Source organism: Hypanus sabinus, chromosome 22, assembly GCF_030144855.1.
Source record: "Hypanus sabinus isolate sHypSab1 chromosome 22, sHypSab1.hap1, whole genome shotgun sequence".
Taxonomy (NCBI): Eukaryota; Metazoa; Chordata; class Chondrichthyes; order Myliobatiformes; family Dasyatidae; genus Hypanus; species Hypanus sabinus.
This window is the reverse complement of record NC_082727.1, coordinates 15,899,287-15,914,243: the sequence shown is the minus strand read 5'-3', so window position 1 is coordinate 15,914,243 and position 14,957 is coordinate 15,899,287. Positions and strand designations below refer to the sequence as shown.

The 14,957-nt window shown below is 49.0% G+C and overlaps 1 protein-coding gene across 3 annotated transcripts in view; it reads right to left on the bottom strand.

The window, feature by feature from the left end:
* Positions 1 to 14,957, bottom strand: part of LOC132379362 (slit homolog 1 protein-like) — a 308,706-nt gene that overhangs the window by 49,460 nt on the left and 244,289 nt on the right. For all 3 annotated transcript variants that reach the window (XM_059947126.1, XM_059947124.1, XM_059947125.1), the window contains 5 exons: positions 10,954 to 11,185; positions 7,571 to 7,701; positions 5,468 to 5,622; positions 4,405 to 4,693; positions 2,056 to 2,267 (listed from right to left, as the gene is read on the bottom strand). In XM_059947126.1, coding sequence (XP_059803109.1) covers positions 2,056 to 2,267; positions 4,405 to 4,693; positions 5,468 to 5,622; positions 7,571 to 7,701; positions 10,954 to 11,185 — 1,019 coding nt within the window. The remainder of the gene's footprint in view (positions 1 to 2,055; positions 2,268 to 4,404; positions 4,694 to 5,467; positions 5,623 to 7,570; positions 7,702 to 10,953; positions 11,186 to 14,957) is intronic.

Below are 14,957 nucleotides of genomic sequence, written 5' to 3'. Positions count from 1 at the left end.
ACTTGTTCTGCTGCAATAGACCATTCAGCCCCACATACATTCAATCAGATCTCAGCTGACTCATACATTACGTGCCCATGTCCAGCATCCTTTTAACCACAGAATCAAAGAATGTTTTGAGTACAAGAGGAGACTACTCGGCCCATTGACTTAATGTTGGCTCCTGGTTCCATTCCACCACCCTGACCCCAGCTCTCTTGAGAATTATACCTACAAACAATGAAGGTCTGGAAAAATGTGATGACTTGATGAAGGGTCTCGGCCTGAAACATCAACTGTTTATTCCCCTCCATAGATGCTGAGTTCCTCTAGCATCTTGTGTGCATTGACCTGACATTTGATATTATTTCCTTTAGGTCAAATTTTAAAATTGTGTGTTTCAGAGCTCATCTCAGTCTCCTCTGTTTGGAGGGGAACATTCTTGGCATTTCCAAACCAGAGCTGGAATCTCTTCTCCTGGTACCATTCATCTCAAGGGTACTGACATCGTTCCTGAACCACATGTGTACAGAGCCCTTCAACAGTGCTTAGCCAATATCTTGTTCCAAAATCTAAACCAAGGCCTCCTGTGCTCAACCTTTGGAAACACCAAAGTGTCTCAGAATGGCGATGGCTTCCTGAGAGATGGGGCAAGTTCCTGATTCCTACGTCCTAGTTCTCCCTCAGTTTTCTGTACTGTGCCTCCCCCGATGTAACACTGTCTGAGTACTGCTCCTCCTGTAGTACAGCACTCACACAATACTGCCCCGCTTTCTGTAATGCCTCTCCCTCAGAACCAACCCTTCCACTTTTGACCTTTCCTTTGGGTGACGGTAGGGGGTCCATGCCATAAAAATCTTGGGAACCTCTGCAACTGCCATTCCTACAACATGACATTTAACAGTTTGTAATTTTGGTCTGCCTGCTGTAGGAAAGATGTTACTAAATTGGAAAGAGTACAAAAAAAATGTAAAGGATGTTGCAAGGACTTGAGGATTGAGATTATAGGGAGCAGTTGGACAGAGTAAGATTTTTGGAATGTGGGAGAATGGGGGTGATCTTACAGAGGTGAATAAGCTTCTGAGATTAATGTACACACTCATTTTCCTAAGGGTGTGGAATCAAGGACGAGAGGACATTGGTTTAAGGCAGGGGTTGCCAACCTCTGTTAATGGTAGGAGTCCATGGTTTGGAATCCCTGGTTTTAAATGACAGGGGAAAGATTTCATTGGAACTGGAGGGACAATGTTTGTTATTCAGGGAGACTGGGTGCATATATGGACTGAACAGCCATATATGGAAGTGGTTGAGGCAAACACAAGAGCAGTTAAGGTAGCTGGATTGGAAAGGTTTAAAGAGGGATACAGGCCAAACACGGGCAAATGGGACAATCCTAGATGGGAAACTTGGTCAACATGGACCAGTTCAGTCAGTTTCCATGTTGTACAATTCTATGAAAAACACGCACAAAATGCTGGAGGAACTCGGCCGGACAGGCAACATCTATGAAGGGGAATAAACAGTCGACATTTTGGGCCAAGACCTTCATGACGACTGAAAAGGAAGGGGACAGAAGACTGAATATGGTGGGAGAAGGGGAAGAAGTACAATCTGTCACATGATTGGTGAGACCAGGTGAGGGAAAAGGTGAGTGGGAAAGGGGGTGAAATAAGAACCTGGGAATGGATGGGTGGGTAAAGGGCTGAAGAAGACGATTCACCTGCTAGCTTGTACTCCTTCCCCTCCTCTAGTTTCTGCCCCCTTCCTTTCCCATCCTGAGGAAGGGTCTCAGCCCAATACATGAACTGTTTATTCTTCTCCATAGATATTGCCTGCCCTGCCGAGTTCCTCTAGCATTTTGTGTGTGTTGCTCAAGATTTCCAGCATCTGCAGAACCTTTTGTATTTATGACTCTAGGAAAGCAAATGTAACAACACTGTTATTAATCAGAGATTACAGTATGCCCTTACAGTACCTCTGATCTTTAAACACCCCTGTGTGAGTATACTAGGACTACAGAGATCCCGGAACACTAGCACCTTGCAGTGCTCCAGTCTGTCCACATAGAGTGCTTACCTTGGTCACAGAGACTGCCCGTGAAGCCACTCTCACACTCGCACACTGCCTCACCCAGCTCCGAGATCTGACACCGCCCCCGCTGGCACGGCAGGCTCTTACAGGGGTTGAACAGCTCTTCCTGCTGGTTACACAAGGCTCCCCTGTGCCCTGCATCGCACTCACACCGGTAGGTAACCACGTCGAGCGGCACACACCTCCCATGCAAGCACCTGCCAAACAGGACACACACAGTGAGCTGTGGGACAGTGCAGAAGGAGCTTCACTCTCTGTTTAACTTGCGCTGTCCCTGTCCTGGGAGTGTGTGAATGGATAGTGTAGAGGGAGCTTCACTCTGTATCTAACCCGTGCTGTCCCTGTCCTGGGAGTGTGTGATGGGACGGTGTAGAGGGAGCTTCACTCTGTATCTAACCCGTGCTGTCCCTGTCCTGGGAGTGTGTGATGGGACAGTGTAGAGGGAGCTTCACTCTGTATCTAACCCGTGCTGTCCCTGTCCTGGGAGTGTGTGATGGGACAGTGTAGAGGGAGCTTCACTCTGTATCTAACCCGTGCTGTCCCTGTCCTGGGAATGTGTGATGGGACAGTGTAGAGGGAGCTTCACTCTGTATCTAACCCGTGCTGTCCCTGTCCTGGGAGTGTGTGAATGGATAGTGTAGAGGGAGCTTCACTCTGTATCTAACCCGTGCTGTCGCTGTCCTGGGAGTGTGTGATGGGACAGTGTAGAGGGAGCTTCACTCTATCTAACCCGTGCTGTCCCAGTCTGGGAGTGTGTGATGGGACAGTGTAGAGGGAGCTTCACTCTGTATCTAACCCGTGCTGTCCCTGTCCTGGGAGTGTGTGATGGGACAGTGTAGAGGGAGCTTCACTCTGTATCTAACCCATGCTGTCTCTGTCCTGGGAGTGTGTGATGGGACAGTGTAGAGGGAGCTTCACTCTGTATCTAACCCGTGCTGTCCCTGTCCTGGGAGTGTGTGATGGGAGAGTGTAGAGGGAGCTTCACTCTGTATCTAACCTGTGCTGTCCCTGTCCTGGGAGTGTGTGATGGGACAATGCAGAGGGAGCTTCACTCTGTATCTAACCTGTGCTGTCCCTGTCCTGGGAGTGTGTGATGGGACAATGCAGAGGGAGATTCACTCTGTATCTCAGTCTGTGTGAATTGGGATCATAAGATCGTAAGATACGGGAGTAGAATTGGGCTGTTTGGTCCATTGAGTCTGCTTCACCTTTTGACTATGTCTGATTTATTTTCCCTCTGAACTCCATTTTCCCGCCTTCTTCCCATATCCTTTGATGACCAGTCTAATTAAGTAACTATCATCCTCCACTTTAAATCTACCCAACGATTCAGCCTCCAGTGGTCTGTGGCAATGAAATCCACAGATTCGCCACCCTCTAAAAAAAGTTCCTCTTCATCTCTGACTTAAAGGGACACCCTGATAATCTCTGGCTGTCCTGGACTCTCCCACAGTTGGAAGCATCCTTGCCACCTCCACTCTGTCTGGGCCTTTCTGCATCTGGTAGGATTCCACTCGGTTCCCCCCGATCCATCAAATCTTAGAAGAGTCTCGTCAGTTGTGGCATGCTGTGTTCGCGCCGGAATCATGGCGACAGTCGTGGGCTGTCCCCAGCACACTTAAGGACGGTGTTTCTCGTTGCGTGTTTTGCGGTAACAAATAAAGCTAAAGACCTTTAATCTCTCAAGGCCCAGATTTTTATAAATCAGTGTACTGAGTAAACCAGTGGGACGTTATGTTGAAGTTGAGTAAGACGCTACTGAGGGCAAATCTGGAGCATTGTGTGCAGTTGTGGTCGCCCTGCTAACAGGAAAGATCAAAGATGTTGACAGAGTACAGAGACAATTTACAAGGATGCTGCTGGGACTTGACCGCCTGAGTTATAGGGAGAGGTGAATAGGTAAGGACTTTATTCCTCGGAGTGCAGGAGAATGAGGGGAGATTTGATGGAGGCATACAAAATTATGAGGGGTATGGAGAGGCAGAGGTTGGATAAGACCAGAACTAGAGGTCAAAGGTTTAGGATGAAAGGTGAAGTATTTAAGGGGAACTTGGTAACTAGCTCAGCCTGAAAGTGCTGCGAGTGTGGAATGAGCTGCCAGAAGAAGTGGATACGAGTTTGATTGCAATATTTAAAAGTTTGGATAATGATATGGACGTGAGGGGTGTGGTGGGATTCAGGTGTATGCCGATGGGATGAGGCAGATTAATGGTTTGACATGGAATACGTGGGCTGAGGGGCCAGTATCCTGTCCTCTTTGACTATCAATGGGAACAGCTGAGAAGCGCACCTTAGCCAGCATGAGTTTGCGCACTTTGTGACTCCATCACTCACTTGTGCCCCCGGCAGGGGTCGGTCAGTGGCTGGTCACACCGGGGTCCCAGCCAGCCGGCCTCGCAGTGACAGACGGGCCCCGAGCCGGCTCTGGGCTGGCAGATGCCGTGGACGCAGATGATCTTCCGGCAAGGCTCGCAGCCCGGCACAACGCCGGCCTTCCGTTGCGTCTTGGTGAAGTCCTGGAGCTCGTTGTTGATGTACAAGTTCTGGATGCAGCCGTGGAAGCTGGAGCTGTTCTGCAGCTGCCAGAGGCGGAACGCCGCCGAGTTGACGTCCACAGGCATCCCTGGGGAAATGGGCAGAGGACCCGGTCGGGCAGAGTCGGCTCAACCCTCACCACCCACCCCAGACCAGACCCACGGCGTCCTGGCCACACCCAAATCACCGTCGCGGTTTCCCACCCACTCATCAACCGCCACCTCCCCAGGTCTTCCCAGGGCCGTGGGGTGTCGGACAGAGGGGAGGGCAGGAGAGGGGAGCTGGCACAGAGAGAGCATGTCCGGGGTTGGGGAGTGTGGGGAGGACTGGAGTCTAGGGAGTGTGCAGGGAGTGGGGTAAATAATGGGGGGGCATAAACTACAAAGAGCAGGGTGATGCAGAGTGAGGGGTAGGTATTGCAGAGAGGGAGCAGGGCAGGGACAGGGGAGGGATGGAAGGAATGGAGGGAAGTGAGGGAAGGGGTGAGGGTATGGTGAGGTGCAGGTTGAAAGAATGGACCTGAGAAAGTGAGGTGAGGGAGTAGGAGAAGGGAGTGCTGTAGTGAACAAGGGAATGGAGGAGGGGAGGTGGTGGAGGAAATGGAGGAGGGGAGATGGAGGAGGGGTTGGTGGAGGAGGGTACGTAGAAGAGTGGGTGAAGAAAGGGGGAGGTGAATGTGGAAGGGGAAGAGGTAGAGGGTATGGAGAGGTAGACTGGTGCACAGGAGGAAATGATGGAGGAAGGAGAAGGAAGGAGAGGTGGAAGAGGCAGTGGCTTGAGAAAGGGAGGTGAGGATAGAAAGGTAGTGGATGAGGTGGAGGAGCCGAGGATGAGCCAGTTGCCCGTAGCTTCCCATCATTACCTCCGATGTACAGGGGCGTCTCGCGGTTCTGTGCGGACTGTTTGACAGAGCTCTCCATGCTCTTGGGGGCCCCCCCGTCGATGGAGAGGTTGACCATCTGGTCTAAGGTCAGGATCTCCACGGTGTGGAACTGTCCATCATTGATGGTCTCCAGGCTGCAGGGACACAGAGACAGAGTCAGTAACCAACAATTCTGCTCCCCTTCCCCTCCCACATACAAACAAACAAGTAGGTGGATTAATGACAAGGGCTGTAGCTTTAGATTCACTGGCGAGGCAAACGTTGCTGGGATCTGGAAAGACTGCAGAGGCTGAGTTGTCTTCTTATCAGCTGACACGTGACGTGAATGTGACATTCCTTGTCAGAGTTCTCGCTCTCTATTAAGACCATAAGACCTAAGGGCATCGAGTCTGCTTTACCATTCAATCATGGTTTATTGTCCCTCTGAATCCCACTCTCCCGCCTTCTCCATGTAACCTGCGATACCCCTACTAATCAAGAACCTATTAATCTCTGCTTTAAATATACCCAATGACTTGGCTTCTAAAGCAGTCTGTGGCAATGAATTCCACGGATTCACCATCCTCTGGCTAAAGAAATTCCTCCTCATCTCTGTTGTAAAGGGACATCCTTCTATTCTGAGTCTGTGCCCCATTATAGGAAGTGTCCTCTCCATGCCCACTCTATCGAGCATTTCAATATTCAATAGGTTTTAATGAGATTCCCCATCATTGTTCTAAACTCCAGAGAGTACGAGCTCAGAGCCATCATACACTCCTCATATGTTAACCCTTTCATCACTTGGATCATTCTCAAGAACCTCCTCTGGACCCTCTCCAACGCTGGCACATCCTTTCTTAGATAAGGGGCCAAAAACTACTCACAATACTCCAAGCGCAGTGTGGCCAGTGCCTTGTAAAGTCTCAGCAGTACATCATTGTCTTTATATTCTCCTTCTCTCAAAATGAGTACCAGCACTGCGTTTGCCTTCCTTACCAATGTCTCAACATGCAAATGAAACTGAGTACCCTGCACAATGAGTCCCAATGCCCTTATCTCACAGATTCTGTATCCTGTTTTATCTCTAACTGCCCCCCCCCCCGCCCACTGATCTTATCCCCATGGTAACCCTGACCTCACCCTGTCAGCGATAGTCTCTTCATTCAGTCCTAACCTCTAACTTCCCTTCAACTTAAAACTAACTTTTCTCTCTTCCAGTGCTAGCAAAGGATGACCCACATTAAGTGTTGACTCCGCTTTTCCCCCTCTACAGTCGCTGCCCGACCTACTGAGTGTGTTGAGGGTTTGGTTGTCTGTTCCCCGTGTTCCTCCCCAGGACAGAGAACACGTGAGATGACAAGGGCCAACTGCTGAATGTGGGTTTCAGTAGGGAACTGTGATGCCTACTGCAGACGATTGTATCCACTGCCAAGATTAAGTGTTTGACATGGCCACGTGGAAGAGTTTGGCAGTGAGAGGGAGGAGCAGGAGGAGATGAAACAAGTCCACGAGTCGGCCGCAGGCCAGAAGCCTGAAGATAGCCTACCCTGGGGTTGGAGGACTGTGTGTGTGAGGTGGTGGAGAGAGGTGGGAAGATATGTGCTTGTTTTGCTGTTACTGTGTTGTGGCTCGTCTTGTTCGTGGATAAGCTATGTTGGTGCTGAAATGTGTGGTCCCCAGCACATGATTAGGTTGAGTCGGTTGTCAATGCAAACAGTGCATTTCACTCTATGTTTTGATGTACTGTTTGTTTATTGAGAAACAGCGCAGAATGGGCCCCTTCCAGCTTTGAGGTGACACCACACTGCAATCCCCCGCTTTAAGCTGAGCCTAATCGATAATGTCCAATTAACCTATCCACCGGAGCTCTTTGAACTGTGGGAGGAAACCCACCCACGCGGTCACGGGGTGAACATAAAAACTCCTCACAAGCAGCGGCGGGAATTTTACCCTGGTCATCTGTACTGTGAGGCGTTGTGCTAACCACTAGGCCCCCGTGTGTGATAAACAAATCTGAATGTGACCAGAGGAGAGGAAGGCAGCTGAGTGGACGGTCCCTGGGATGGGTAATGGCTGCGAATGCTCCCGGCCTCACGGCGTTACCTGTAGATAGCAGAGCTGGGATCGCTCCCAGGGTCATGGCTGACGCGCACGCGGCCCTGGTAAAGCTCAACTGCAATGTGATCGTTGTCTCCGTTGTACAGCAAGATCCCATTGTCTTCTGCAGTGGACACCTGCAAGGGAGAATAAACACCCGGGTGTTATTAGTGATACCCCGCTGTTGAGACAGCCTTCAGAAGGAGAACTCGGAACCTGGTCCCACCAGCCTCTCCGACCAAACGTCACCTCCCCGCTCGATGCCTACTCGCAACTCCAGCCCACGTCCTCTCTTCACTGACCTGCCTGATCCTGGGCATGGCCTTCACATCTCCTCCACCATTTTTGAATGGAAGGGGGTGAGGGGGGCAAAAGGGGAGGGCAGTGGAGAAGGTCAGCAGGAGAAATACACAGGAGATGCACATGCGTACGTGAGCCCCTTACAGCACCAGAAATTCCGAAGCCCCCAACAAGCATCTCATGACCAAGACCCTCATCCTCGAGACGACCACAGGAAGTTCTGGTCCACCTCCCTGAGGCCATGATGTGTACGGCCAAAACTTCACTTTCCTCCAGAAGCTTGTTTCTTCTGCTCCAGGTTCCAGCATCTGCTGTCTCGATCATGGACTTGTTTCCTGTGATGTTTTTTTTTTGCACTAATGTCTCATTTTGCATAATCTTTTTACCTCACGGTCTTGCAGAGTTACTGTATATATAATTAATATTCTGAATCTGAATCTGTATGCCTGCAATGCTGTTGAAAGCAAGTTTATTTCACTGTTCTTGTGCACATGAACAATAAACCTGACTTGGAATTGTGTCCTGGAGCCTTCGATCCCACACCATCAGGCTCAGGAACAGCTATTACCCTACGATCATCAGGTTCCTGAACCAGCGGGAATAACTTCACTCACCACTACTCTGACTGATTCCATAACCTACAGACTGATTTTCAAGGACTCTTTACAACTCATGTTCTGTGTATTATTTTTATTTCCACTGCTTGTCTTCTTCTCTTGCACGTGGGTTCGATGGACATGGACAGGGTGCTTCCAATAGTGAGGGAGTCCAGGACCAGAGGGGAGGGCATAGCCTCAGAACGGAAGGACAGCCCTTTTGAACGGAGGAACCTCTTTACTCAGAGGGTGGTGAATTTGTGGAGTTCATTGTCACAGATGGCTGTGAAGGCCAAGTCATTCAGAACATTTAAAGCAAAGGTTGGTAGGTTCTTGGTTAGTCAGGGTGTCAAAGGTTATGGGGAGAAGACAGGAGAATGAAGTTGAGAGGGATAATAAACATGATGGAATAGCGGAGCTGATTCGATGGTCTGATTCTACTCCCATTTCTTATGGCTGTTTGCTATTCTTTGTTTGTAGGTTTTTGTAGAATTCTGTTGTATTTTTTAAATGCCTGCAAGAAAATGAATCTCACAGTACTGTATGGTAACTACTTTGGTATTAAATCTACTTTGAACTTTGGAACATTTTCCCTGAATCTCTTTGCCATCTCCTGTGCTCTTTGAAGCACTCCAACTTCCAATCATAAACACGAGAGATTCTGCAGATGCTGGAAATCCAAAGCAACACACACAAAATGTTGGAGCAACTCAAGCAGGCCAGGCAACATCTAGGCAAAGGAATAAACAGTCGATGCTTCAGGCTGAGACCTCCCCTGGTGAAGGGACTTGGTCCAAAATGTCGACTGTTTATTCCCCTCCCTAGATGCTGCCTGACCTGCTGAGTTCCTCCAGCATCTTCTGTGTATGTTGAAGCTTCTGGTAGCCCTTCTATAATTCAAAGTTCAAAGTCAATTTATTATCAAATTACATACATTCATCTTTTTGCAGGCATTCACAGGAAAATAAAGAAATACAATAGAATTTATGGAAAAAAACTATAAATAACTATGACTGACAAACAGCCAATATGCAGAAGACAAATCATGCAGATCAGCCGTGGACGGTCTCACGCCCACTGCGAGAGGAGGGGCTATAGTGAACCCATCCCTTAAAAAAACAGCGCTATAGAAACACTAAAAGCCTCAACCTTGAGAGAGGAAAGATCTTTGAAGATGGCCTGCACCTGGAGACAACCTGAAGGTCTGGGCCAGGACAGAAGACTCTGGTGAGCTGCTGCAGACGGCCTGTGTCCCATTGGGCTGAGGAAGAAGAGGAAATGAATAACAGAAAGGACACAAGTTGTAGAGTCCTTGAAAGTGAGCCTGCAGGTTATGGAATCAGGTCGGCGTCGAGGTGAGTGAAATTTTCCATGCTGGTTCAGGAGCCTGATGGTCGTGGGGTAGTAACTGTTCCTAGACCCGGTGGTGTGGGACCTAGGGCTCCTGTACCTCCCGCCCAGTGGCAGTCATGAGAAAAGATCCTGGCCTGGATGGTGGGGGTCCTTGATGATGGATTCTGCTTTCTTGTAACAGTGCTGCTTGCAAATGTACAAAATAGTGGGGAGGATTTTGCCTGTGATGGGCTGTGCTGTGTCCAACACTTTTTGAGAACTTCTCTGTTCTTGGGCATTGGTAATTGGTGATTGATTGATGCAACCAGTTAGGATACCCTTCACTGTTATAAGCTTGTCAAAGTGTTAGATGATATGCTCATAACAGGCTTCACATAGCAATGTTCCCATGAAACACCTCCGGAACCCTTTCTTGACTCTAAAAATGCAACCTGTGACCGCTATACACTTAGTGACCACTTTAATAGGTATCTCCTGTACCTAATAAAGTGGTCACTGAGTGTATTTTTGTGGTCTTCTGCTGCTGTAGCCCATCCACTACAAGGTTCAACGTGTAGTGTATTCAGGAATGCTCTTCTTTGAGTTAATGTTATTAATGTTACTTGAGTTACTGTCACCCTCCAGTCAGCTTGAAGCAGTCTGGTCATTCTCCTCTGACAAGGCCTTTTCTCTCACAGAACTGCTGCTCACTGAATATTTTCTTGCTTTTACACCATTCGCTGTACGCTACAAACACGGTTGTGTGTGAGAATCCCAGGAGATCAGCAGTTTCTGAGATACTCAGTCCACCCCGTCTGGCACCATTCTACAGTCAAAGTCACTTAGATCACATTTCTTCCACATTCTGATGTTCGGTCTGAACAACAACTGAATCTCTTGACCATGTCTGCATGCTTTTTATGCATTGAGTTGCTGTCACGTGATTGGCTGATTACATATTTACATTAACGAGCAGATGCACAGGTGTACCTCATAAAGTGGCTGCTGAGTGTAAAGATGGTGTTTAATTTATGTTTTCCAGTGAATGGAGCTTATGTACGCTATTTCCCAGCAATGCCGCTGCAAATAAGCTTCTTGTTGTACCTGGACTTTGCATGTGACAATAAATTCAACTTTGAGTTTGGCCCTGACGCGGGTTACCTGAAGAGAGATGTTCGCCTGAGGCCAGTTCTTCAGCTCGGTAAACTGCAGGTACGAGTCTCGATCCACAAAATTGACGCTGACCAACTTGTCGCAGCGGGCCCCCCCGAAGCCGGGGAGGCACTGGCACAGGGCGCTGTCGCTCACGCACTGCCCGCCGTTGAGGCAGTCCTGCGGCCGGCACTGGACGGTGGGTGGGGAGGCAGCCGAAGGGAGCTCACAGAAACGGCCACTGGGTGGAGACAGAGAGACACGGCCAGAAATAGAGGGAGGAATGAACATACAGTACAGTGCAGCAGAGGCCCTTCAACCCACAATGTTGTGTCCTAATCTACTCCAGGATCAACCCAATGCTTCCATCTCACACAGCCTTGACTTTCCTTTCATCCATGTGCCTGTCTCTCAAATCTCCTTAATCTACCACCACCCCTGGCAGCGTGTTCCACCCACCTACCACTCTGTGTAAAAATACCTATCTCAGACATCCCCCCCCCCCCCATACTTTCCTCCAATCACCTCAACATTATGCCCTCTGGTATTATTCATTTCCACCCTTTGAAAAGGCACTGGCTGTCTACTCAATTTATGCCTCTTCTCATTTTATGCTCCTCTATCCAAAGTTGTACTGGTTAGTAGGTTAATTGGTCATTGTAACTTGTCCCGTGATTAGACCGGGATTAAATTGGGTGATTGCTGGGCAGCGTAGCTCAAAGATCACAAGGGCCTATTCCGTGATGTATAAATAAGTATCCAAATAGAAAAACTTAGCTCACTCAAAGTATCCTCATAAGGCATGCTCTCTAATGCAGGTAGCATCCTGGTAACTCTCCTCTGCACCCTCTCTAAAGCCTCCACATCTTTCCTATCAGGAGCGCCGTTCCCTCTCAGCCGCGCAGGCGCGTGGCCGCACGGTAACTGCAATGCTCCTGCGCATGTAACCTGTGCTGCCGCACAGATGGTACTTGTTTTTGTATAGTATTTTATTAAAGTGCCGTGCAAACATTTCCTGCTAAGAGTAGTGGCTGGTCCGCTCAGCTGTGAAAATAATTAGAGGGAGAATTGATCCTGAAGCAACCAGGACTGAAAACAATATTCCAAGTGTGGTCAAACCAAGGTTTTATAGAGCTGCAACATTATCTCGCAGCTCTTGAACTCAATCCATCGACTAATTAAGACCATTACACCACATGCCTTCTTAACCACCCTATCAACTTGCATTGCAACTTTGAGGGATCTATGGCTGGGTTCCTCCGCACTGGCAAGAATCCTGCCATTAACACTGGATCACACACAAAATGCTGGAGGAACTCAGCAGGCCAGGCAGCATCGATGGAAAAGAGTAAACAGTCAGCGCTTTGGGCTGAGACCCTTCATCGGGACTGGAAAAAAGAGATGGGAGGTCAGAGTAGGAAGGTGGGGGGGGAGGGGAGGAAAAATACAAGATGGAAGGTGATGGGTGAAACCAGGAGAGGAGGAGAGGTGGAGTAAAGAGCTGGAAAGTTGGTTGATGAAAGAGATAAAGGGCTGGAGAAGGGGGAATCCGATAGGAGAGGGCAGAAGGCCATGGAAGAAAAGATGGAAGGAGCACCAGAGAGAGGCGATGGGCAGGTAAGGAGATAAGTGAGAGAGGGAGAAGGGAATGGCAAATGATGGTGGGGGGGCAATTACAGGATGTTCATGTCATCAGGTTGGAGGCTTTCCCTTTCACCACTCGACTTCCCAGCTCCTTGCTTCACCCTCCCCTCTCCTTGTTATCACCCAAAGCCTTGTACTTCCTCCTCCCCTCCCCCGCACCTTCTTACTCTGACTTCTTGTCTCTTTTTTTCTCAAATCCTGATGGATAGTCTAGGCCTGAAACGTCGACTGTTTACTCTTTTGAATAGATGTCACTTGGCTTGCTGAGTTCCTCCAGCATTTTGTGTGTGTTGCTCTGGATTTCCAGCACCTGCAGATTTTCTCCCTGTATTCTGCCTTCTAGTTCAGGTTTACAAAGTGTATACCTTCACACTTTTCCAGGGCACTGTACTGAGCAGGAAGCAGTTTAAACACACGCTGCAGCCAACTAATACACCCACCTGCCCGTGGCCACAGCCAGCAAAGAAAAGATCATTCATGGCTGACTTTCATCTGCTAACAGAGCAGCTCCTCACAGCGTCAAAGAGCCGGAACTCTGGTGCTGTCTGCTGTGTGGAGTCAGCATGCTCTCCCTGTGCCTGTGAGTTTCCCCCAGAGCCCCTCTCATATCCTGTTAGAGGCTGTAATCAGAATCAAAGGGCACGACAGGTTGGACAAAATTGGGGCCGCAGAGGCTGAGGAAAAACGGGACAGAAGTTTTTAAGATGATAGGTGGCTCAGACAGTGGTGTTCAGTTGCCGCCACCGCCACCTGTAAGGAGTTTATATGTTCTGCACGTGACTGTGTAGGTTTCCTCCAGGTGCTCTGGTTTCCTCTCATATTCCATAAACATACAGATTACTTGTGCTAGTTGTGAAGGCTATATCGGCACCAGAGAGCGGTGACACTTGCTGGCTGTCCCCAATGCACCTTGGATTGAGTTGTCCATCGACACAAATGGCATCTTTCACTCTACGTTTTGATGATTGTTCTTTCTTTCTTTCTGGGTCAGCCTGCCCCATTGTTAACCCTTGCCAAACAGCTGCCGGCACAGATTGTCAGCCGATGTCTGTGGGATCATGCTCAGAGGACCAGGCCTTTCGGCCCACGGTGCTTGTGCTAAACACGATGCCAAATGAAGCTGTCTCCTTCCGCCTGCACGTGATCCCTAGCCCTCCATTCTCGTGTGTCTAACAAAAAGCCTCCTCAAAACAGGTTCACCCTCTTGGAAGCTGTCGGGATAGAAGACACTGCTGGTCTGAGAGGCGGACAGGTCTGCCACTCAAAGATCGGCACTGAAGCAAAGCCGAGGAGAAGGGAGTCAGGCAGAGCTGTGGTGGTAGGGGACTCCATAGTGAGAGGTACAGGAAGGGGTTTCTGCGGCAACAGGCGGGATTTAAGGATGGTGTGTTGCCTCCCTGGTGCCAGGATCCAGGACATCACAGACCGACTGCAGGGCATCCTCAAGGGTGAAGGTGAACAGCCAGAAGTGGTGCATGTCGGAACAAATGACATCAGGAAGAAGAGGAAAGAAATTCTGCAGCGTGACTTCAGAGTACTCGGAAGAAGGCTGAAAAGCAGGACCTCCAGGGTGGTTATCTCCGGTTTGCTTCCAGTTCCTCGTGCCGGTGAGGGCAGGAACAGGGAGATAGGGGATCTGAACGTTTGGCTGAGGAGCTGGTGCAGGAAGCAGGGATTTAGATTCTTAGACCACTGGGATCTGTTTTGGGGTAAGGATGAATTGTACAAAAGGAGACGGGTTGCACCTTAACAGGCGGAAGACCAGCATTCTGGCAGGCAGGTTTGTCACTGCTACAGGGGTGTGTTTAAACTAAGTAGTGGGGGGGGGGAGGAGATGAACTAGAAATATAAGGATGGAGTTAAAGGGAAAGAAAGAATAAGAAAAGTTAAGAAAGACAGCAGAATTGACGGGCAGAAAGCTCAGGAAGGGATCGGAGAGTATGGCCAAGTGCAGTAGGGATTGATGTGAGAAGCAAGAGGAGTAATAGATTAAAAGTATTCTATATGAATGCATGAAGTATAAGAAATAAAGTGGATGAGCTCGAGGCTCAGTTGGAAATTGGCAAGTATGATGTTGTAGGAATAACAGAGACATGGCTGCAAGAGGACCAGGGCTGGGAAATGAATATTCAAGGATATACGTCCTATCGAAAGGACAGACAGGTGGGCAGAGGGGGTGGGGTGGCTCTGCTGGTGAGAAATGAAATTCAGTCCCTTGCAAGGGGTGACATAGAATCAGGAGATGTAGAGTCAGTATGAATAGAACTGAGAAATTGTAAGGGCAAAAAGACCCTAATGGGAGTTATCTACAGGCCCCAAAACAGTAGCCTGGATATAGGGTGCAAGTTGAATCAAGAGTTAAAATTAGC